The sequence below is a fragment of the Hydractinia symbiolongicarpus genome, chromosome 4, assembly GCF_029227915.1.
Source record: "Hydractinia symbiolongicarpus strain clone_291-10 chromosome 4, HSymV2.1, whole genome shotgun sequence".
Taxonomy (NCBI): domain Eukaryota; kingdom Metazoa; phylum Cnidaria; class Hydrozoa; order Anthoathecata; family Hydractiniidae; genus Hydractinia; species Hydractinia symbiolongicarpus.
The window spans coordinates 8,256,181-8,278,197 of NC_079878.1; the positions used below are offsets into that span (position 1 = coordinate 8,256,181).

General features: G+C 33.6%; 4 protein-coding genes across 4 annotated transcripts; 2 read left to right on the forward strand and 2 right to left on the reverse strand.

Moving 5' to 3' along the window:
* Positions 1 to 204: 204 nt before the first annotated feature.
* On the forward strand, positions 205 to 2,005 carry LOC130641080 (chondroitin sulfate N-acetylgalactosaminyltransferase 1-like). The gene has a single exon (XM_057447731.1). It carries the CDS (start codon positions 382 to 384, stop codon positions 1,921 to 1,923), a length of 1,542 nt encoding a protein of 513 aa, XP_057303714.1. The 5' UTR covers positions 205 to 381; the 3' UTR covers positions 1,924 to 2,005.
* A 1,076-nt stretch (positions 2,006 to 3,081) lies between these two features.
* Positions 3,082 to 3,837, reverse strand: LOC130642202 (uncharacterized). The gene has a single exon (XM_057449288.1). The coding sequence runs from the start codon at positions 3,835 to 3,837 to the stop codon at positions 3,082 to 3,084; it is 756 nt and encodes a 251-aa protein (XP_057305271.1).
* A 1,474-nt stretch (positions 3,838 to 5,311) lies between these two features.
* LOC130641079 (amidase-like) lies at positions 5,312 to 8,619 on the forward strand. The gene is made up of 4 exons (XM_057447729.1): positions 5,312 to 6,331; positions 6,573 to 6,752; positions 7,355 to 7,669; positions 7,950 to 8,619. Exons 1-4 carry the CDS (start codon positions 5,743 to 5,745, stop codon positions 8,417 to 8,419), a joined length of 1,554 nt encoding a protein of 517 aa, XP_057303712.1. The 5' UTR covers positions 5,312 to 5,742; the 3' UTR covers positions 8,420 to 8,619.
* Positions 8,620 to 15,619: 7,000 nt separating this feature from the next.
* Positions 15,620 to 19,423, reverse strand: LOC130641078 (amidase-like). Its single transcript, XM_057447728.1, has 4 exons — positions 18,749 to 19,423; positions 18,133 to 18,312; positions 16,686 to 17,000; positions 15,620 to 16,173 (listed from the first exon to the last, which is right to left on the reverse strand). The coding sequence occupies exons 1-4, from the start codon at positions 19,350 to 19,352 to the stop codon at positions 15,689 to 15,691; spliced, it is 1,584 nt and encodes a 527-aa protein (XP_057303711.1). The 5' UTR covers positions 19,353 to 19,423; the 3' UTR covers positions 15,620 to 15,688.
* Between the last annotated feature and the right edge of the window lie 2,594 nt (positions 19,424 to 22,017).

Sequence of the window (22,017 nt, forward strand, 5' to 3'; positions counted from 1 at the left end):
AAAAAAGATGTTTTTTGCTGTTATTAATTGTAATAGCTTGGTGATGTGTCAAAAATTGAATTAAGTAAAAGTTTTCGAATTTGTCTGTTAAATATTATCAAAAAAATTTCACATTATCAATTTTTATTTGTACAACCTGTTTTTGTGTACACAAATAGCCAACCTGATATAATATTAACCCTGGAGACAAAATAATAAAGAATCTTTTCATAAACTTGCTTCATTAAACATCTATGGCACATTATGAAGCAAAGCTGGCGTTTATTCAACAGATTAAAAAAAACAGTGAAACGAAATCGTTGAGTTGAGTATATTTGCTACTTCAATGCTGAAGGGTGTTTTATGAATAACTTTCTGTAGATAGATGTGTTCAAAATAAAGATGGTGCGGTTACACAGGCCGATGATAATAAGAGTTGTTTTAGGTTTTTCGATTTGTTTCGTGTTTTTACAGATTTTATTGTTGATTTGTAATTGCCGCTGTTCATCGTCGAATGAAGATAGTTTTTCGAAAATGGAGAAAAGAGCAGAAAGCTCAGATATACTTCAAATTATTAAAACTTACAAGGAAAAAATAGAAACATTAACACAGAGATGTAAAGAGTTAGAAAAAGAACTTCAAAAACATCAAAAAGTAGACAAATTTTTAATAGCTGAAGACTTGTATCAAAATAAGAAATCGCTAAACGATGTTACGTTTCTGAATAGTTTTTATCCTAGGACAGAATTTGAAGTGATACCTTACGATTCTTTTACGTCACAACACATATCGGGTGAAATCGGTTACTTATCGAAACGACCGCACGCCACACCAATTGGACAAAGATTTTACGAAATGCATGAAGTCTCCGATTTTGCCGTTAAAGCGTTAAATCACGATGTTGAATCGATGGCTGATCGTATGGGAATCGATACTTTCGTTGAAGGTATTACTCGTAACGATAGAACACATGGGACCATCTATGATTTGTATTTTCGAAGCACAAGAGCGCCTAACGTATTTAAAAGGTTAAAAATTGTTCGCCCTTTCGGTACTTTAGAAGTTGTAGGAAAACCGGAAACGATCGAAACCTCAAACGAATGGATAAATATAATTTTGCCGTTATCGGGTCGATTTAAAGTGTTTAAATCGTTCATGGAACGTTTTGTTGATACTTGTATTCGTACAGATAGAAGGATATTCTTAACGATTGTTTATTTTGGGCATGAGAACAAAGTGGAGCTGAAAGATTTACTATTGAAGATTTCGAAACAAGAAGGTTATGATAATTATAAAGTTATTTTTAGTGACGAAGATTTTAGTCGTGGTCGTGGAATTCAAAAAGGAGTTGAAAGTTGGAGCAAGGGAAATGTATTAATGTTTTTTTGTGATGTCGATGTTTACTTCACCGTTGACTTTTTAGAACGTTGTCGATTGCATACGTCACCAAGTCGAAAAATTTATTATCCGATTGTGTTTAGCCAGTACAATCCAGTAATAGTGTTCGGTGGACAAGAACCACCACCTTTAAGAGACCAAATGTATTTAACATACGATTCAGGTTTTTGGAGAGATTTCGGGTTTGGCATGACATGTCAATATAGAGATGATTTTCTCAATGTGGGTGGATTTGATCTCTCCATCAAAGGGTGGGGAGGTGAAGATGTAGCTTTATATAAACAACATCTACGAAGTAAATTAACCATCATTCGTGCATACGACCGTGGTATATTACACATATATCATGAAAAAAATTGTAGAAAGACCTTATCAGATGCTCAGTTTATTTCTTGTTTACAAAGCAAAGCTGTTTCTGAAGGTTCTCATAAACAGTTAGGAATGTTAGCATTTGGTAGTAGTTTAATTAGTGGTACTGATCCAGATTGGGCAAAAAGACTTCAAGCATCCTTGACTGAGATAACCAAAAAAGAAAACGAAGGATGACAGTTTATATTTTATATTTTAGATGTGTTATATTTAATTAATAATTTTTTTTAATAAAACTTAAATACAATGGTCTTTCTTATGACTTTTTTTCATTCTTATGTATATAGATCCCCTGTACACACCTTGTATCAAACTATATACAGTCTAATTATTTCAAAAAACCAGAAAAAGTCAAATGGTTCCCTTTTAAGCAAATAAGAGTTAAAACGAAACAGATTATTTTACAAGTGCATGTTTTAATTAATTATTCTTTTTTGGTAAATAGACTGAAAACAGTTTACAAAGAAAGCATCGAAAGATACAACGTGGTTTGTAAGTAAATCTCTTCTACATACAGAAGGATACTAGGTGAATTGTCCTCTGAATACTCCCCTCCCCCCAGTAAATTTTTCTCCAATTGCACCTTTTTTAAAAGAAAAAATGAAGCAGAAAAATATTATTTTTTACATCTTCAGCCGGGAACTGTTCTTATTTAGTTCTTACATTTATGAGTCATTACAACCCTTTTTGACAATATACAGATTTTATCAAAAAGAAAAGAAAAGTGCATTGTTTTCTAAAAGGATTAATTTATTTTCATTTTAATGCTACAAATGCCAAAACTAAGAAGACTAAAACAAGTAATATGAAACTAAACTAACACAAACTAACTTTATTTTATAAATAGCAATGAAAGAAACGAATTTGCCTAAAAACGATATACAGTAGTATAGTAGAATGTCTAAAAAATTTGTTTTTAAATTATTATCAGGCTTTGTTAACCGTCCGGCTTTTTTAAGCGGGCAATACGGGTCTAAAATTATCCACGTAGATACAATTTACAAAGTATTGTGAAGCCAATTTATGAGCAATACTGCTTAGGTATTCTATGATACGACGATTGGGGGTAGTAATTTATGATTCGACACCACGCGAAAGATTAGACAGTTTTACAAAAAGCAAATTGCATTATGTTAAAAATTGCACCAAGTTATATTAAGTTTTCAAAGCATTAACGTTACTGAGCTTAAGTAGATATTTATTAAGGTTGGTTGGAATAAATATTTTTATAAATGTTTTTATAAACTAATAAACAATATATTATAAAAGAACAATAAACAATAAACAAATTATAAAAGAACAACGTAATAAATATAGCTATACTAATATTTGAATTTATTTTGATTGTAAAAACTCTAGGACGAAACGAACCATGCCATCTGTGTCAGCATTGAAGAATGACTTATCAAGTTCAATGTAATCTTCTTCTGTTTTAATCATCCCATATTTTTCAAAGCGCGGTACGAAAATCTTTCTCATTATAGCCTCTGTAAATTCAGGATGACCCTGCGTTGTTAGCGCATACCGACCATATTTTATCATTTCTGTGTCACATGAATTAGAAGATGCTACAGAACGAGCACATTCTGGCATGACTCTAACCTCTTCTCCATGACATTGCATAATCTTTAAGTTTTTCTTTGTAAAAACGTTTTTATAATATTCTTCTGATAGTATTTCAACATCCAATTTAAGATTCTCTGCACCAAATATAAACCTGCCATCACGTTTACCAACGACACCACCCAATGCCTTGGCAATTAATTGATGGCCAAAGCATATACCAAAGATTTTAGGTCTATTTTCTTCTGGTATATTACAAATAAAAACAACAAGTTTTTCCAATTCTCGTATCCACTCCTTGTCGTCATTCACAGAAAAATGGGAACCACTTATTATGAAACCTCCGTAAGTGTTAACAGAATTCAAACTTGGTAATTGTCCTTTGACAGCGTAAAAGATGTCAAAATTAAATTTTTTTCCACCAATGCCCTGGAATCTGTTGAGAAAGAACTTTCCAATACTTTCAGGTTCACCCCAATGTTCAGGATCTTCAGTAATTAGAATTCCAATTTTATTTTCCGTCTTCATCTTTTAGAAAATACTCTCCCAATAGAGAGCTATATGTTATAACCTACTACGTTGACATACTCTTCAGTTAATGTTGGTGACTATACACTGCGCATATATGTTTTTTAATAATTGAACAGCAGCTATTCAATACATTTTAAATATCAATACAATATGTTGTATCATCCTTTTCAGTGAAGCATGCAAACATTCATGTAGGTGCATTGCTCTTTTTCTCTTGAGCATTTAGAAATTGGATGATTGAATTTTTATGAATTGTGTGAATTATCACACATATCACACAACGTTTAGTGTTCTTTTCGTAATATGGCGCAATGGCGGAATGGCGCAATGGCAAAATCCCTTGCGGGAAAGTGATGTTTTATTTACTTGTTTATTAATTTTTTTTGCATGTTAGCTTCATACTGGTGTGTTATTTTCTCCTGTGTCTCCATGCTGATGATCCAGCATGATCCTCTTCTATTTGTCATACTCAATTTCTTTCAATAAAATTTTATAATTTACTTGAATTTCATTTGTGATATATTTCTTCTTAATTTTTATTGGGATGAAGAGCCATTTTATTGTAAATGGATAAGCCCCGAAAATAAATTTATTTATTATACTTAGATATTTATTTATGGCGCAGAAAATTTGTTGTTCCCTTCACTAAATAATTTAATAGATCATGTAACACTTTATAAGCATATTGTCAGAGACGAACTAAAAACCTTTTGTTTATGTCAAGACTTTCAATCGTGTCTTCCTAATAACAAGTCAGCCAGATCATCATAATACTCATGCTACGACCTTAACCGACATTTATTGACTTAATAGGAAACAAAAGAATTTCACCTCTTAACAATAGCTGTCCCCAAGGAAAACATCATGCTACGAAAGCACGAAATTTGATATACAAAGGACAGGTGACACCATGAATTTTTTTCCACGGGTTAAGGGCAAGTCTCTATATCAATAATACTTGTCTCTTTCTGTTACGCAAAATGGCACTTGGTGCAACAGTGGCTTTCCTGATCTTGCCGCGAATCGATACCACTTCTTGTATTGTGACAAAAAAGTGTTGACTGGCTCTGTCTGAATTTTACAAAAAATAGTTCCTAAACGATAGACTAAAGAGAATTGTTTTCGTACTGATGTTAATATCATTGAACTCCGTACAAGTTTAGATTATTGCATTTAAAGATGTCTGAGGTGAGTATAACATTATAATGACGTCAGTGGGATCACTGGTGATGCCATTTGGCTGGATAGGTATTTCCTTTAAATATTTTTTTTTTTTGAGATTAAATACCCTCCGCAAAGTGTAATACCCACGGTGCTAAAAAGGTAACAAATGATAAAGCAAAAAGATTTAAGCCCGTAGAATGTACTGGAAGTAATTTCTAAATAGGAAAGATTTTAACTATAGCTATAAAGTGTGTATACATGTGTTAGTTTAACTTTTTATTTTCATCTAAAAGTTAAATGTTATTATTGCTTTAAAAAAATAAAGCATTGTTTGTTTATGAGCGTTAATTGCCACATGGTAACCAGAAGTTCAAAGACAAAAAAACAATATTGAATTTTTAAAAGCAACGAATCCTATGACTGTGCCATTTATCGATGATTTAAAAAAGTTAAACGAAAACAACGAGGAGTTAAAGAGATAGCAAAGTATCACCAAAAATACATAGTTGCATATAATTATCCGTATGGTTTACCAATAATCATGTCTGCAGCGCATTCACGGGGTAAATAATGCTGGGAGAGCCATTAATAAAGAACATGAATACTTAAATGTCATTTTACAGACCATAATTGGTCTTTATAAAACAATATTTACTTAATGAGATTAGTTTCGTATTACTTGCTGTCTGTACCATGTGAATGTAGACGTGAAGTAGAGCGCTGAGAAAAAAAATTAACATGGCAAGTTCTAACGCTAAAAATCCTGTAACTCTTCCTTCTATTGATGATCTAAAAAAGTTAAACGAAAGACACAACTTGGGTTGTAATGAAGATGAGTTGAAGGAATATCAAAGTATTATGAAAAATACAGTAGCTGCATATAATTTCATTGATGATCAAGAAATACCTTCGTACGTATCTAAATATGGAGGTAATCGAGAGTATTTGCGACCTGAAGGTGATGAAAACAAATACAATGCTTGGTATGTGAAGTGTAATATAGAGGGTGCTACAAGTGGAAAACTTGCTGGGAAAAAAGTAGCTATAAAAGATAACATAGCTGTAGCTAACATTCCTATGATGAATGGTTCTAAAGTTGTGGAGGGCTATATACCTGAGTATGATGCTACTATCGTGCAACGAATTCTAAAAGCAGGTGGAACAATCTGTGGAAAAACAACTTGTGAAGATCTTTGTATGAGTGGTGCAAGCTATATGACTACTTATGGGCCGGTTCATAACCCATGTAATGTTGAGTATTCTGCCGGGGGATCTAGTTCTGGAAGTGCGGTAGTGGTTGCAATTGGAGATTCGGATATGGCGATTGGTATATTTAGATTTTTATATAGCAGTCCAATTCATGGTCTAAGTAATTAAAAATGTGTGAGATGTGTGAAATTAAATTTCGTTCTAGACGTTTTTTTTCTTCTTAGTGTAATCTTCTAAGTACATTTTTTCATTTTTTTAAATGTTTCTTTTAACATACTATTTTTTAGAATTTCTGTTACCGCTTACTTGTCAGTTACAATCCCAAATGCCTTGCATAGCTGTTTCTTTTAATTTTCCAGGAGGAGATCAAGGAGGTTCTGTACGCGTTCCATGCAGTAATTGTGGCATTGTTGGGTTAAAACCTACGCACGGCTTAGTACCCTACACTGGAGCAGCTCCCTATATTCCTTGTTTGGATCATTTAGGTCCAATGGCAACAACTGTTTCGGAATGTGCATTGCTACTTGAGGTGATTGCAGGTACATCAGTACAAAAGTTATGTCCATCTATGACTGTAAAAAGTAGATGTCTTCCTTTGATTTGATGTACGCCACGACGTCAATGGGGTTTTTAAAGTTAGTGAAGTCATTTCTATTTCGGAAAAACTGACGTCATCTCCCATATGCCTAAGTAGAGGCCGGCTGGGATCAATTAGGGTAATTTTTTCAAAGCTAGTTCAATACACCCGTTTCGGAACAGACGGGTTGATGACATTATCAACAAACTTTTCAAACTCCATATTTCCACAACAGTTCATCCAAATAACATAATCATATCCATTTTTTGAACAGTGTTTTAAGCTCTATACAATAAAGGTAACGCGTTAAAGAATTCCTTAAATAAATTTTTTTGTGAATTGTAAATGGTCTTTGCTGACTCTCTTATCTTATCTTAACTGTTTGCCGAAATTACGTGTCTATGCGTTACTTTAATTAGAGTTTCAAGCTCTACACGATTGATTTAAACTCAAATTCTAAGGTCTCGAAATAGGATTTGAGTAAAACTTAAATGATATTTTAGGTGCAATTAGTATTACACACGTCAAAAAAGTCCTTTAAACAAAACGATGCCCGTCTTTTAGGTTACGATAATGGGTTTGACTATCGTCAACGACCATTTGAAGTTCCTGAATATTCTAAATTAATCTTCCCACACGTAAAACCATCAAGAAAGCTTAACATTGGTATCCTTCAAGAAGGAGTTGATTTGTGTGATGAAAATGTGCAGAAGGTATTTGATATTTCCCTGGGATTGTTGAAAAAATGTGAGCATCTTAAAGTGGAGTATACAAACCTCTCCAAGCATTCTATTGCGGAACACCTTTCTGCAGCAATGTGTGGCAGTGGTACATACTCCTGCATGTTTGATGGTTTTGGTTTTGGAACAGCTGTGTCCGGTAAGGTTACACTATAATTCATTTTTTTTAATTTTGCGTTCAAAGTTTCGAACACATGTTGTGTGCCCAAGCATGCCTGAATGCAATACATTTTAAACGAGTTTATGCCCATCAATAAGATCTTTAGTAATTGTTTAGAGTTTTCAGGACAAAATATTTCACCATACGTAAGGACTATTTTTAGTAAGGTTTAGCATAAACTTCCAATTTTACTGTGTGGTTTAACCTGTACTCACACAGCTGAGTTGCAGTAGCTTACTCTTTTACGCTCTCAATTTAGGTATGCAATCTCACACAATGGTGGAAAAGTTTCGATTAGGACTCCAAGAACACAGTAAAGAAATGCCTGAAGTAGGCAAGGTATACATGCTCCTTGGGTCTTATCTTCATGAAAAGTATGGACCATATCATTTTGCAAAGTCCTCGACGTTAACTGCTCACTTAAGCCTTGAGTACACTACACTTTTAAAAGAACACGATGTCCTTGTCATGCCTACGGCGACGAAAACAGCATGTAAACTTCCCAAAGAAGATGACTCAATCACATTAAAGATCACAAATGCTCTTAATATGATGGCAAATACAGAAATATTTAACATAACAGGACATCCAGCGTTGTCATTGAATTGTGGATACGATGGTGATTTGCCGGTGGGGTTGATGATTGTTGGAAAACATTTTGATGATGTGGGAGTACTTAATGCAGCCAGTATCTTCGAAGATGTTTTTCAAAACCATTTATCCAAATAGATCGAAGTGCTTTGCTTAAAGTAAAATGAGAAATAAAAATAAAGTACCGAATCTTTGGTTGGTTATGACATTTTTGCGTGTTGTGGTTTTTGTCTACACCACTTTTGTCAAAAATTGTAACTTGTGCTTGGCATTTGTTGACATATAAAGTCAGTTTTCTTATTGAATAAGTTTTGTAAGAATTGATAATTTGAATGTTATATTTTTGTTATTTTGGGTCATACTCCTGAAATTTTAAAACATTTGTGAGCCACACAGCGAAGACTAGATAACTCAGATTTCTTCGAAGATATTAAGTTCTGGTCCTCTTCTGCCCTCGCAAAAATGGTTCGTTTGTTAATTAACTTTGTTTGAGTGACTGAAACCGTCCATTTGAAACATTGAGAGAGAAAAAGTTTAACCTGATACTGACCACGTAAGTAAAAAATAATACCAAGAAAACATTTAATGAATTTTACTAGCATTTAGTCCTAGAATATTCGTTTGCCAACCAGCTTTATTCTTCTCTAGTTTGCTATCGTTTTTCTTGATCACAGTGGTACAAGGAAGAATCGACGTTAGGTCATTTGGTAAGCGACAGTGATGCTTTTTGTTCAATCTGATCTCTAATCTAAAACTAATATGTTTACATTTTGCTATTCTGAGCCTCGTAATTCTTATGCAAGAACACACGTACATCCTTTTGACTAGGTGAAGTCTGTGATACAAAAACTGGAAAGACAATTACTGCACCCGTCACAACGGATATAAACATTAAAAACGACAATCTACGACATTTCGATCGTCACACGCCAATTTCTAGTATTACAAATATTTGCATAAAGTTCTATTTATATAGCGAGAAAATTTGCATCAGATGTATCTAATAAAACATGAAAGTACAGTTCCAGTAACTCGAACCACAAAGTGACCTAGGAAAATATTTCGACTTAACGAATGTTCGAGTTAAACGGAGCTCCTGTTATGTCTAGATTAAAAGCCAAGTAAAAGAGATTTTCTCAAGAGGTGGGGCACAGTTACCAGGAAAAGGTACAATCTTGGCGATGAAATAGGCATGTCCCTTATAAATTGAATTTTCCTTGACAGACAACTTTATCTATCTTTATTACATCACGAAAAACTAAAAAAAATCTGACATTTATCTAGTCTTTGATTTCCCTTTCTCGAGTAAAAAGTTTGAGTTATCAAAGGAATTAGCTGCAGGGGGATGAAAAATTAGTTAAGTTAACAAATGTTCCAGTTATACGAGGTTTAAATTAACCCGATTTTGTATAAGAATGTATTAATGAAAGTGCAAGGGACCCAAGAAAATGGTTCGAGATATTGAGAGTAATTCGTGTTTGAGTTGAGCGAACTGTATTACCGCGCTAATTAAAAAAAAAAACGTGATGTTCAATTTTCAACTAGGAATATCTATTAAAAAGAATGACTTCTTTTTAATGCCAATTGAGAAACCGTTATAGCTCCAAACTCGATCATGGATCAGGGGCCACAAAACCCTGGGGACGAGGTTAAGTTAGTTCTATTTTTTAAAAGCGTAAAGTTGTCAATGGAGAGTGAGCATCGCTTCAAACTGTCTTGTGCGACAATTTACATATCCTTTATGACTGACTAGTTAAGAGGTTATAAATATTCTGTACAAGATTCCACAAATCTTTAAGTATCTGAACGTTTCTTCAATATAAGTGGTGTTAAAGCCACTGCACCTGGTAATTACAAACAAAACTAAGTGATTGATTGTGTGCCTTATAACAGTGATTTCACTGTATTTTGATGTTTTACGTAATGTATTTTAAAGTCTAATCATAGCTCGTAAATAATGAAGACCCAAGTCAGCAAGAAGACTACAATATTTTGTATAAGAAACTAGTTCTGTCAAAAATAAGAATCTTTAAGAACGAACACCGCCTGAATTAAAGGATAAAATAATATAACTCCGAAAAAGATTATTTTCATCCATTTAGTTTACGTGCGTGTAGTTTACTTTATATCAACAACGTTTTAATAGAATTTCAGGAAAAAACATTTTTTGAAACAACCTGTAACGATATGTCAATCTAATCTTACCACATCCTATCGTCGCGTTGCCCTAAAAAATACCCTCATGACAGCTTTATGACTGCTTAGTCGGATATGAATTAAAAGGAGGTTACGTTAAAGCGGCTGTACAAAAGTTGTTGCTCTGACGTTTTTAAATAATTTATCTTGTTAAAATTTTAATTACGTCACATCATGTGGTCTATGTAGTAATTTGATAAGTTGCATTTTCCATTAATGCTATATTTAAAAAGTTTAATTTTTGTGAAATTCATTTGAAATAATTTTTATATGTTATATAAGTTATGCGAAATACCTTTAAGCAAACGTCGGTGTGTAAAGTGGCGGTGTGATGATGGAAGTGTACAAAGAAAGTTAAGTACATAAAGAATACTGTATAGGGGGGGGGGGGGGGGGAAGGGGGTTCACACTAGCTATAATTTTTAAAGCATGCTATAAATTTAAAGCACGATTTAAAGCGTGCTTAATAATGTGAACGCATTTTTGCTTTATTAAAATGTCTTTCAAATTATGTTTACTTGCTTTAAACATGCTTTAAATAAAGCAAAAATAAAGAGTGCTTCGAGGCACTCTTTATTTTTGCTTTAGCTGCTTTAAGTCCATAAAACAATAGAATAAAAATTATGCACAAGTATTTGAGTATTAAAAGTGAGGATTTTGAGCGGGTATTATGAAAGTGAAAGTTTACCGTATGTGAGAAAAACAACAACATGAACGTTTTGTTTTAAATTTTGTTAACAACTCTCCCTTTGATGTTACCGGCAACTTGCTTTAGTCAAAGCATGCTTTTTTTTATACTAAGCATGCTTTATTCTAGTGTGAACCCCCCATAGAGAAGGTTGGTTATAACTTGGAGGAAAGAATACGGAAGGAGTAACAACTTCATTTCTGTACGCTTTAAATGTATTGAATTTTCTATTGTTTTTAATTTCAAAAGAATCAGTGCGTGAGGTGCTCGACCGCACTTTTTTTCGCAAAAAATTGATCAAATTCCATATTCTCCATAACTTCTTATAACAGAACGTCGTTTTAAAGGTTCCCTCCGACGTTTTAATGATGCTACCTAATAATGTCCTATTCATATAAGTATTAAAGAAAATAACATTCGTTTTTTACAGAAAAGTTTAGTACAGCAAATAATTGTAAATAAACTTTCAAATTTTGAGCTACCTCACTTCATGTGGCTTTATCATGCTCACGCTTCTTCTCGAACTTTGAAATTCATAATGGCTGCATAATTGACGTCACAAGGACCAAAGAATTATAGAATACCTCACGGTGATATATTCTACTGACTAATTCGTGTTTAGAATGCCTTGTTGATATGTTTCGAAGTATTAAGTATTTATGAGATATAGAAGATTCATTAGCGCTAGAAAAAAATTTTGTTGTTTGCTTAATGCAGAATTATTTGTTTTCTTTTAAAAGCAACACGTTTGTTAAGTACTGTAATCTTCGGATGAGTCGGAATCAAGATGTTCTAACGTTGTACTTGGCTTCCAGTTTAAACCTAAACGTAGGGGGGGATTTATCGGACTCATCGTGGGTGACATATAACAGTGATAGCGATGGGCAAATAGCAGAATTAAGGATTAACCTTGACGCTACGTCGTGGTGTAAATGCAACAATTGCCGTCAAATGAGCACTGAAACTGAATGTTTTTGCTGTCACGAACTGGAATCAAGACATATGTATAACCTACAAGGTGTGTACTTTTTAGCGGGATATACGAAACATTATATGCTGATTATTAAGTTATTAAAAATATATTCTTTAGAAATAAACTGTATAGTCAATCACGAAGATTTCGACCCGATTGTTTTAAGGAAAGGAAATCTCTGGACTGCTTTGGTTGGAATGTATGATAGAGAATCGACATATCTTCCTCCAAGAAATGACGTTCCCAATAAGTAAGTAGATGTTGTTCCAGTCAAAACACGCTGTTTATAGAAATATGGGTTATAAGAACAAAAGTTTAATATTTCAGGTTAACATTTTTCTTTTAGAACATACTGCTATGCTGCTTACCGACAGTTCACGTGGTGCTTTCACAACAGACTTGGCAAATCTGTGCGAAGGGTCATCCCGTCATGTGCAGAGACAAAAATTCGTGATGCTTATCCAGAGCCTGACGGGGTATACACAGAATATATGAAAGGGCGTGTAGTTCCTGAAAATGAGTTAACATGGGTTTTCCATGATGCCGAAAATGTATTGTAACTTAATTAAAAAAATAAAAAAAATAAAAAAATAATATGTACAAATTACATAAAATAAAAAGTAAAACAAAATTATGTCATTCGTGAGTATTTAATTGAGTTTTCAAAAATATCCTCTCTACAGGGCCTTTCGTCAGGGTTAATAAAGGCTCGTTTTTTTCCCGGACGGCAATTACAGGTGCCTTTCACCTACCAATTATATTTACCCATAAAATCACGTGACTTAGTCTTCTTTAGCAACAACACAGCACATTTTTTTCCCTTTCCTTTTCACCTCACTAATAATCTTTCGTGGTTTGTTATCAATCACTAACCAAATCTGTTAAGCATGGTGCTAGAACCTCACGCAGTGTTTCGATAGATTTAAAAGAGTTGTTTCTCCTTCCGTATTCTTTCCTCCAAGGTTATAACACTATTTTAAAATTCAAATTACTTTGTAAAGCTGAGAAATGCGGACAATTGATATTGTGCAATTTATTGCCCATCTAGCTAGGGAGAGAGATAGATGTGAATATTTTACATGGCAAGTATCTCAAATTTTAATGGATATACTTGTCTATTATTTCCAGGAGGAGCTATTTAAAAGGAGAAGAAAGATAAGAAGGCAAAGTAAATTTATATAAGAGAAGGTTTGAAAGTTATTTTGCAAAAATCGAGAAAAAAGAAGAAAAACTCTGCGGTGCACGTTGGCTCTTGAGAAATTTGGTTATGCGATGCAAATGTGAAGTTATGGTATGAGACTCCATCTCCATGACTTATTTTAGTTTGTTGAAAGTGCTTTTTGCCCCGCGAGAGGTCGAGTGTTTTAGTTACGATTAAACATAGGAGCGTGATGATTGCCGGAAATTACTGTTCAGAAATTTTTAAGGAATTCTGTACAAGGAATAATGTTCAAGAGTACCACAACCTTTTTCAAAAGGCTTTAATTCATAAATTTAAAACCTGATAAACACAAAGACTAAGTATCTATTTTGCAAATAAAGTTAGATAGTGTCTCTATAATAATAGCCGAATTCCGTCTGTCTGTTCGTGCGTCAAAAGCGACTTGTGTTAACCACGCACGAAATTGAGCACAGCTCTTTGATCTTTTTGCTACGCTATTTTAAATTTTTTTTTTTTTGTCTTTTGCGTAGTTTCACAAAAGTTTAATTTAAAAATTTTCTTATATAAAATTCATGGTTAATTAACTTTTATTGTTCCTTCGATGCAGTTTCTTTGTTATAAATAACTACCGTCAAAGTTGCGACAATTACTTTGCGTTGTCTATTTCATTGAAAAAGTTTTAATTATTCGCGCCTTTTCAAGGAAATTAACAGAAACAAGTTTTTAATAATAGAAGGAGAACAATAAATTTTAGAAAGGTTTTGTAAGTGAATTTTTGTTTGTTCTCAACATGAATGTGAAATTTATTTTGTAAATTATTTTTCATCTTCAACCATTTATATTTTTAATGACAACCATAAACCTGGATGTGCTTATTTTTTTGCTGAAACTTATTGTTTTTTAAACTGAACAAAAAGCCGTAAAAATGCGAAAATTATTGTTAAATATATGAATTTTACGAGAAGCGGCGTAACACTACTTCCGATAAACTATACTATAAAAAATAAAAAATTGTAGTTTACACTGCTTCCGTGTATATTTCCAGGGACCATGACTACCGCAGAGTGATTTCATAACAGGTGCGTGAAATAATTTCATAACAGATGCGCGAAACAATTTCATTAACAGATGCGCGAAATAATTTCATTAACAGATGGTCTAAATATTTTTATTAACAGATGCGCGAAATAATTACGTCAGCTAATTCCCGTGGATTGTTCCACGGGTTAACGACTTCTCTTATAGTAATACGGAGAGTGTGTCTGTGTGTCTGTAACAGGCAAAGTGGATGTGTTCATTTTCATTTGATGTTGCCGAAAAAGCTATGTCTTAAATGTAAAATTTTCTGACGTTACAGCGCAACGTCAATAACACTACTTTAACGTCAATATCATATATTAAATTAAGGAAGCCATTACAGTGCACCTAAAACTTCCAGGCCAAATAACTTGGAAACGAGGTGGTGACGTCAATGATTTTTCACCGCGTGGGTAACTAGGCACCACCGAGAACCAATTTGGGTAATTTTCCCAAACCTGGGTCCCCAAATCCGTTTCGGAATGGACGGGTTGATGACGTTATCAAAAAACCTTTAAACCCCAATATTTCTGAAACCGTTTGTCAAAAGTATATAATCATATACATTTTCTTCATCAGCGTTTCAAGATCTATACGATGAAGTCAACAGGTATACAAATTTAAAAAAAAAATTTCGGTCTTGATGGGGCCATTACTGACGTCAGCAAAATTTTTAAACCCTTCCTTATAACTCATTAACCGCTCATATCAAAAGCACATGATCATATACATTTTCTTGATCAGCACTTTAATCTCTACACAATAGATGCAACGTGAAAACAAAATTCTAAATTTTATTGGATAGATTGCTGACGTCATCAAAATTTTTATCCTGCCTCAGCGGATATTTCCACGGGCCTTATTGACTAGTCTCTATAATAATAGCCGTATTTTGTTTGTGTGTCCGCGAAAGCTGTGTCCCGTGGCGCAAACACGAAATTTTTAAAATGCGCACCAACACCAAATGCGATATGTTTTTGCCGACTTTGTTTTCACCGCTCGCGCGTAGTATACTAATCACCACGACGCCTGATTCTTTAGAAAAAAACAATCCAAGATTTTCGCGACCAGAAAGAATCCAAGATTTTCATCTATATTATAATACCCGTATACGTCTGTCTGTCTGTCACGCATAATGGCAGCGTAGCTGCGCAATAGCGAGAAGCACGCAATGCGGTATAAAATGGACGGGCGGACCCGTGGATTTTCCACGGGCTAACGACTAGTTTTTCAATAAAAACGTAAGATCAGTGGTTTATTCCAGAGAATCACCATACATATTGAGTCATATTGGCTCAGACTGTTATCAAATCAAGCAGAAGCATTCTTCTTGTTCATTTTCATTTTGAAGATATCTTCAAAGATACTTGCAACATTAAGTACTCCTACTTCATCAAAATGTTTTCCAACAATCATCAACCCTACTGGCAAATCACCATCGTATCCACAATTTAATGTCAACGCTGGATGTCCTGTTATGTTGAATATTGCTGTGTTTTTATTCACATAAAACACACTGGTTATCTTCTCGGTAATTGAAGCATTTTGCGGTGGGATTTTAGTTGGTGTTTTCCTTAATGTCGGCATTATTAGGACGTCATTTTCCTTTAAAAGTGCGTCATATTTCAATTTTAAATGTGATGCTAAGGTTGCAGCCTTTGTATAATGATAGGACCCATAATTTTCGTGCATGTAGGAACCAATGAATGTTCGTAACTTGACAGTTTCAGTTGTATCTTTAAAATGCTCCTTGTAGCCTTCAAACATTTTCTTAGCCAAAGTGTGAGATTGCATGCCTAAGAAGTTATGGAATAACTAGATTTTAGGAACATATGGACTCAATTGTAGAAAAACAAATTTATAACAGCATTAAAAATGTAAAGTTTATTTATTAGAAACATGTTTCCATATCTACAGTTGTGATTTGGAAGTTTGAATGTTATATATAAAAGTTAAGTTACGTTTATCTTCCCATCTCCAACCGTGACAACAATTTTGCAGGGTTGAACTTTGCAATTCTTTCAGCAATTTGATTTCATAGGATAATTCATATGGTTGAAATATATGTGCTCTTGGAGCAGCGTTTAAACTTTTGGAGCGCTCGTTATCTGTGTGTTATGTTGAATTTTGACAAAATGTTCTATTTTGATTTTCTTTTTCTTAAGGAATGTTATCTGTTTTAAATGGTATGTGATTATGATAAAAATAGAGAAGAAAAAGCTAAAAAAGATACAATAATTTCATATCTTTGTGGAAGGCTTCTTACCACACAAAAGAGAGTATGTCTAGAAAATGTTATGAAAAATACCTGACAAGCTAGTTCCAAAACCACATCCATCTATCATTGATCCAAATACACCATTGCCAAAAATTACCGATGTAATATTATCACTTTTGACGTGCATTTCCAGGCTTGTGCTCTTAAGACAAAGATGCTCTGACTCTTTCAAATATTTCAAGGATGCATTGAAAACATTTTTTACATTTTCATCACACAAATCAACTCCTTCTTGAAGAATGCCAATGTTAATCTTTCTTGATGGTTTTACATGTGGGAAGATCAATTTTGAATATTCAGGAACTTTAAATGGTCGTTGACGATAGTCGAATCCATTATCGTAACCTAAGTAAAGCTTTTAGGTCGGTAAAAACAAGTGAGATTAATAAATTGAGATGTGGTAGGTCAAAAGGTAGTCAAAAGGCTGTGACAAGTTTATTCAAATCTTAACCCTATTCGGTCCGGGATTTTTCGAACATATTATGACCAGGGGAAGGGGGGGCGTTCCAGGGGAAATCGATCACGTGTTCAAATTATGTAAAAAAAAAATCTTGATGAAACAAAGTTGTGTTGTCAGTTTCAAATTCTAACGATAATCCTAACAAGAGTTATTGTATTATCCACCTCTGAAAGGTATGGGACCTCTCAATGTGGCATTCAGGTATCTCATAGATGATTATTGAAACTCAGTAAGCATCATAGCCATGCAATATAGCACTAAGGAGTTATAACAAACTGTCAGGGGGGTGGAGGGCGAAACCCCCTGACAGAATTATCTCTTGCCTTTTACATGTTTTATATTTTTTTTTTAATATGATTGTTTCTCGTATATATATCATTTACGCAAATTCCCAAGACTATTTGACCACATGAAGTACATAGTTGTTGATATTATTAAACATTAATAAATGTCGTGGAATAATCCACTTAAGTAGAAAAATAGAAGAGTTCCGTCAATTGTAATTTGATGATGTCAGCAATGACCCATCCATTCATAAATAAATATTTAGAAATTCGTTTAACTGCAGTCTATCTTGATTAGAGTTTGAAACAATAATTAAGAAAATATATAGAAAATATATAAAATATCTGTGCCCACCAATGGAGTAGGGGGAAATTCCTTAACCCGTTGCAGCCATTGTATAATGGTTGGAACATTGATCAAGAAAATGTACAGGATCGTGTGCTTTTAAAGAACATTTGTAAAGATTTGAACAGTTGAAGAGTTTGAAGAGATTGAATTTTAAGATTTTGAAGACGTCAAAAATCCCTTTAATTCAAAACGGGTGGTTCGACCCGGCTTTAGAAAGCTTTAGAAAGACAGAATCAGACAGATTTAGTATCAGAATACCTTATCTATTTTTTTACTTGCTAGCGAAGACGATTTGGAAAGAAAAACTGTGCTATAAGCCCATTTTTGCATTTAGTTATCATATTCCAGATACACTTTAACCAGAAAGGAAGAAAGGTGCTTTACCGGCTATAACTTCAAGTAGGAGAGCACAATCTGCCACGTCCTTTGACATTGGCCCTAAATGGTCAATGCAGGGTACAATTGGCATTGCTCCAGTGTAGGGTACCAATCCATGTGTAGGTTTCAAACCAATGATGCCACAGCTACTGGATGGGATACGAATAGAACCTCCTTGATCTCCTCCTATCAACATACAATTTTTAATTTATAACCCTTTGTCAATTTCTATATATTATGGATACTTTGCTACTACTTTGGTTGAGGATAATTTGCTTTAAAGTCCAATAAATATTTTTTATTTAAAAAACACACAACTTTTGAGAAATAATGAATATACTAAATGTTTAAATATGATTCTGAACCATTACCATGTCCTTACAATAATATCAAGGATAAGTTTTGAAGTTTTTTATTATAATGTGGAGTTAGCTTAGATTTCTTTAATTTTGCACGGTCTTTGACACTCTCTGAAGCTGGATTTCGTTATTGCATAATCATGCAATGTAATTTTGTTACACTATGTCCTCTCCTTGAATGACCTTTTTCTGAGCTTTGAAACTTTAAGAATAATATTAATTTTACATAAAAAAATATTAATTTTCCACACAAAAAATTATACCTATTGCCATATCACATTCCCCAACAGCAACTGCGACTGCACTACCAGAGCTCGAACCGCCAGAAGTGCACTCAGTATTGTGTGGATTTCGAACTGGTCCATACGCAGTAAAAATGCTACCTGCGCTAACACAAAGATCTTCACAAGTTGTTTTTCCACAGATAGTTCCACCTGCTTCTAGAATTCTTTGCACGATAGTAGCATCATACTCAGGTATATATCCCTCCAAAACTCTGGAACCATTCATCATAGGAATGTTAGCTACAGCTATGTTATCTTTTATAGCTACTTTTTTCCCAGCAAGTTTTCCACTGCTAGCACCCTCTATATTACACTTCACATACCAAGCATTGTATTTGTTTTCATCACCTTCAGGTCGCAAATACTCTCGATTACCTCCATATTTAGATACGTACGAAGGTATTTCTTGATCATCAATGAAATTATATGCAGCTACTGTATTTTTCATAATACTTTGATATTCCTTTAACTCATCTTCATTACAACCTAAGTTGTGTCTTTCGTTTAACTTTTTTAGATCATCGATAGAAGGAAGAGCTACAGGGTTCTTTTTCATCGAATTTTCCATTTTTAAACTTCTCATCTAGCAGTTGTACCCCGGCTAAACAATTGCACACAATCTTCTATATATAAAATGAGAAATAGTAACATAACATTATTTTTACGTCAGAGTAAACATCATTAGCGATTGTTATAAATCTCGCTTGTCAACTCTGTCACGACATGTGGTGTGAATTGTCAGAAATATTACACCAATGACGTCATCAAATCAGTTTTTCACGTGGAATCTGTTTGTGTTAAGACCTTATATAGGTATGTCAAGTGTCATCCCCTAAGTATATGTTGTTCCGGATCGATGGCCCGCGGTACTTTATTCCTCTTTCACCTCCTGGACCAAAAAAAATATGTTAAAATAGGGCTTAACGTTTTCCACGCGTTTTCTATGACTCGATGCATTTTGTAAATTAGGCGTATTGCAACCAGCAGGAACGTATTTTTAAAGTATTTTTATCTTCTCATTAGCGCTTTTATTAATTACTCGACATCCCAGAAAATTTATATAGTGGGCACGTTTCCGTTTTGAATAGACACTACCAACCCGGTGGGCACATAACGTTATTATAACGTTATTTTTAAGTGTTTTTTTTTTTTGGTTGCAACGTTCGGAACCAAAAAATGACATTATTTAAACGCTTCTTTTGCAACGTTTTCCACACAAACCTAAATTAAACGTTTTTAAAACGGTATGAATATAACGTTCTTTAAATACCGCTTAAATGACGTATTTTTAACATTATTAGTGTGACGTTATTAGAACGGTATACGATTAAACGTTTTTGTAACGTTTCTTTTCTAACGTTATTAAGACAAACATAAATTTAACGTTTAAGGAACGTTGTGAAAAAAACGTTTTCTGCACGCCACTAAATGACGTATTTTTATCGTTATTAGTGTGACGTTAAAAAAGCGGTATAAGATTAAACGTTTTTGTAACATCCGTTTGGTAACGTCATTTAAACTAACCCAAAACTAAACGATTTATAAACGATCTTAAAAAAACGTTTTTAAAAGTCACTGTCACGTATTTTTAACGTTATTAGTGTGACGTTTTAAAAACGGTATACGATTAGACCTTTTTGTAACATTTCTTTTGTAACGTCATTTACACTAACTCAAGCTAAACGTTTTAGAAACGTTCTTAAAAAAAACGTTTTTTAAAAGTCACTGTCATGTATTTTTAACGTTATTAGTGTGAACGTTTTTTTAAAGATTATCTTAAAGAAACCAAAATTTACGTTTTTAAATAACGATATTACAAAAGCGTCGTTTGCATAGTAGTGTTAAAGAAGTGCTAATTTTAGTCCCCAGGGAGTAACATATTCAACAAAACACGCTTGGTGCGGTAGCCTATTGTTTTAATGCGACCAACTTGTCTTGTTGTCCTATTTACATCGCTTCCAGAACTCTGTCTCTTTTACTTGTGACTAGGTAGTCAAAAGAGAAAACGAATCCGGGGACAAGGTTGAAGTCCATCAGCCACTGCGAGCTATGAGCGCGAATGGTTCAATTTTGTGAGCACATAGTCTAGTGGGCAATAATGATAGCGGAAAAAGGTACCGGTGGAAAGTTGTATATATTTTATGTTATGTAAATGTACGTACAGGGTAAGGTAACTTTATAAATAGTTAGGATACAAAAATTTCGTTGCAGGAACGATTACAACAAAATAAAGAAACAATTTCTTATTATATATAAGAAGTGTAGCTAGCTATGTAGCCAAGGTTTGAATATATATGTGTTGTAATGACCATAAAAAAGAGTTTTTTTCTTGAAATTTTGATGAATTGGCTTTCATGTCAGTGTTGTAATGACCTGCATGTTTAGCCTGTCGTACAAAGTAAGTTTTTTCTTAACATTTTGATGACTTGGCTTTCGTGTCAGTCTTGTAATCACCTGCATGTTTTGCCTATCATACAAATTGTTTCCTTATTTTATTCTAGTTTTCGTCCTTACCAGACCGATGTGGAGAAGGTGGATAAAAAAGCAACACGTGATAGAAACCTCAAAGGAGAAAAAAAAATTATTTATATTATAATTTATTAATATTTAAGTAATACTGATATTTTTATGTGTTCCATAATAATTAAAGCCGTTTGTATTTCACCGATTTTAATTTTAATAAATTCATATATTTATCTTCTGTTTTTTTTTAACTTTCTTTCATGCGAAATTCACTTAATGACGTTATTTAAACGTTTTTTAAATCACCATATAAGGTAACTTAAACGTTACAAATGGAACGTTATTTGAACGCCCTGAAAAAAGTGGTTTTTGAATGGCAAACGGGATGTTATTTGAACGTTTATTGAACCAACGGAATGACGTTATTTGAACGCTATATTTCGAACGTTATTTAAACGTCCTGAAAAAAGTGGTTATTGAATGTGCAAACGGGATGTTATTTGAACGTTTATTGAACCAACGGAATAACGTTATTTAAACGTTGATTTCGAACGTCATTTGAACGTTACATGCGGAACGTATTAAAACGTCCTGGAAAAAGTGGTTATTGAATGTTCAAACGGTACGTTATTTGACCGTTAATTGAACGATCAAAATGACGTCTATTGAAAGTTAAAAAAACGTTCTTGTGCCCACTGGGAATAATAAGACACACCAAGCTGTTGCTATTTTGCAACCGCCCGGTTGCCTTTGCGGATTTTATTTATTATGCTTTCTAGTTATTA

Excerpts from the sequence above, each read along its gene's own strand:
- LOC130641080 (XM_057447731.1), top strand. The coding sequence starts at position 382 with ATGGTGCGGTTACACAGGCCGATGATAATAAGAGTTGTTTTAGGTTTT.
- LOC130642202 (XM_057449288.1), bottom strand. The coding sequence starts at position 3,837 with ATGAAGACGGAAAATAAAATTGGAATTCTAATTACTGAAGATCCTGAA.
- LOC130641079 (XM_057447729.1), top strand. The coding sequence starts at position 5,743 with ATGGCAAGTTCTAACGCTAAAAATCCTGTAACTCTTCCTTCTATTGAT. Across the intron at positions 6,753-7,354 it reads GCTACTTGAGGTGATTGCAG|GTTACGATAATGGGTTTGAC; the intron begins GTACATCAGTAC and ends CCCGTCTTTTAG. Across the intron at positions 7,670-7,949 it reads TTTTGGAACAGCTGTGTCCG|GTATGCAATCTCACACAATG; the intron begins GTAAGGTTACAC and ends CTCTCAATTTAG.
- LOC130641078 (XM_057447728.1), bottom strand. The coding sequence starts at position 19,352 with ATGAGAAGTTTAAAAATGGAAAATTCGATGAAAAAGAACCCTGTAGCT. Across the intron at positions 18,313-18,748 it reads GGAATGTGATATGGCAATAG|GAGGAGATCAAGGAGGTTCT; the intron begins GTATAATTTTTT and ends GTATGTTGATAG. Across the intron at positions 17,001-18,132 it reads CCTACTTGAAGTTATAGCCG|GTTACGATAATGGATTCGAC; the intron begins GTAAAGCACCTT and ends AGCTTTACTTAG.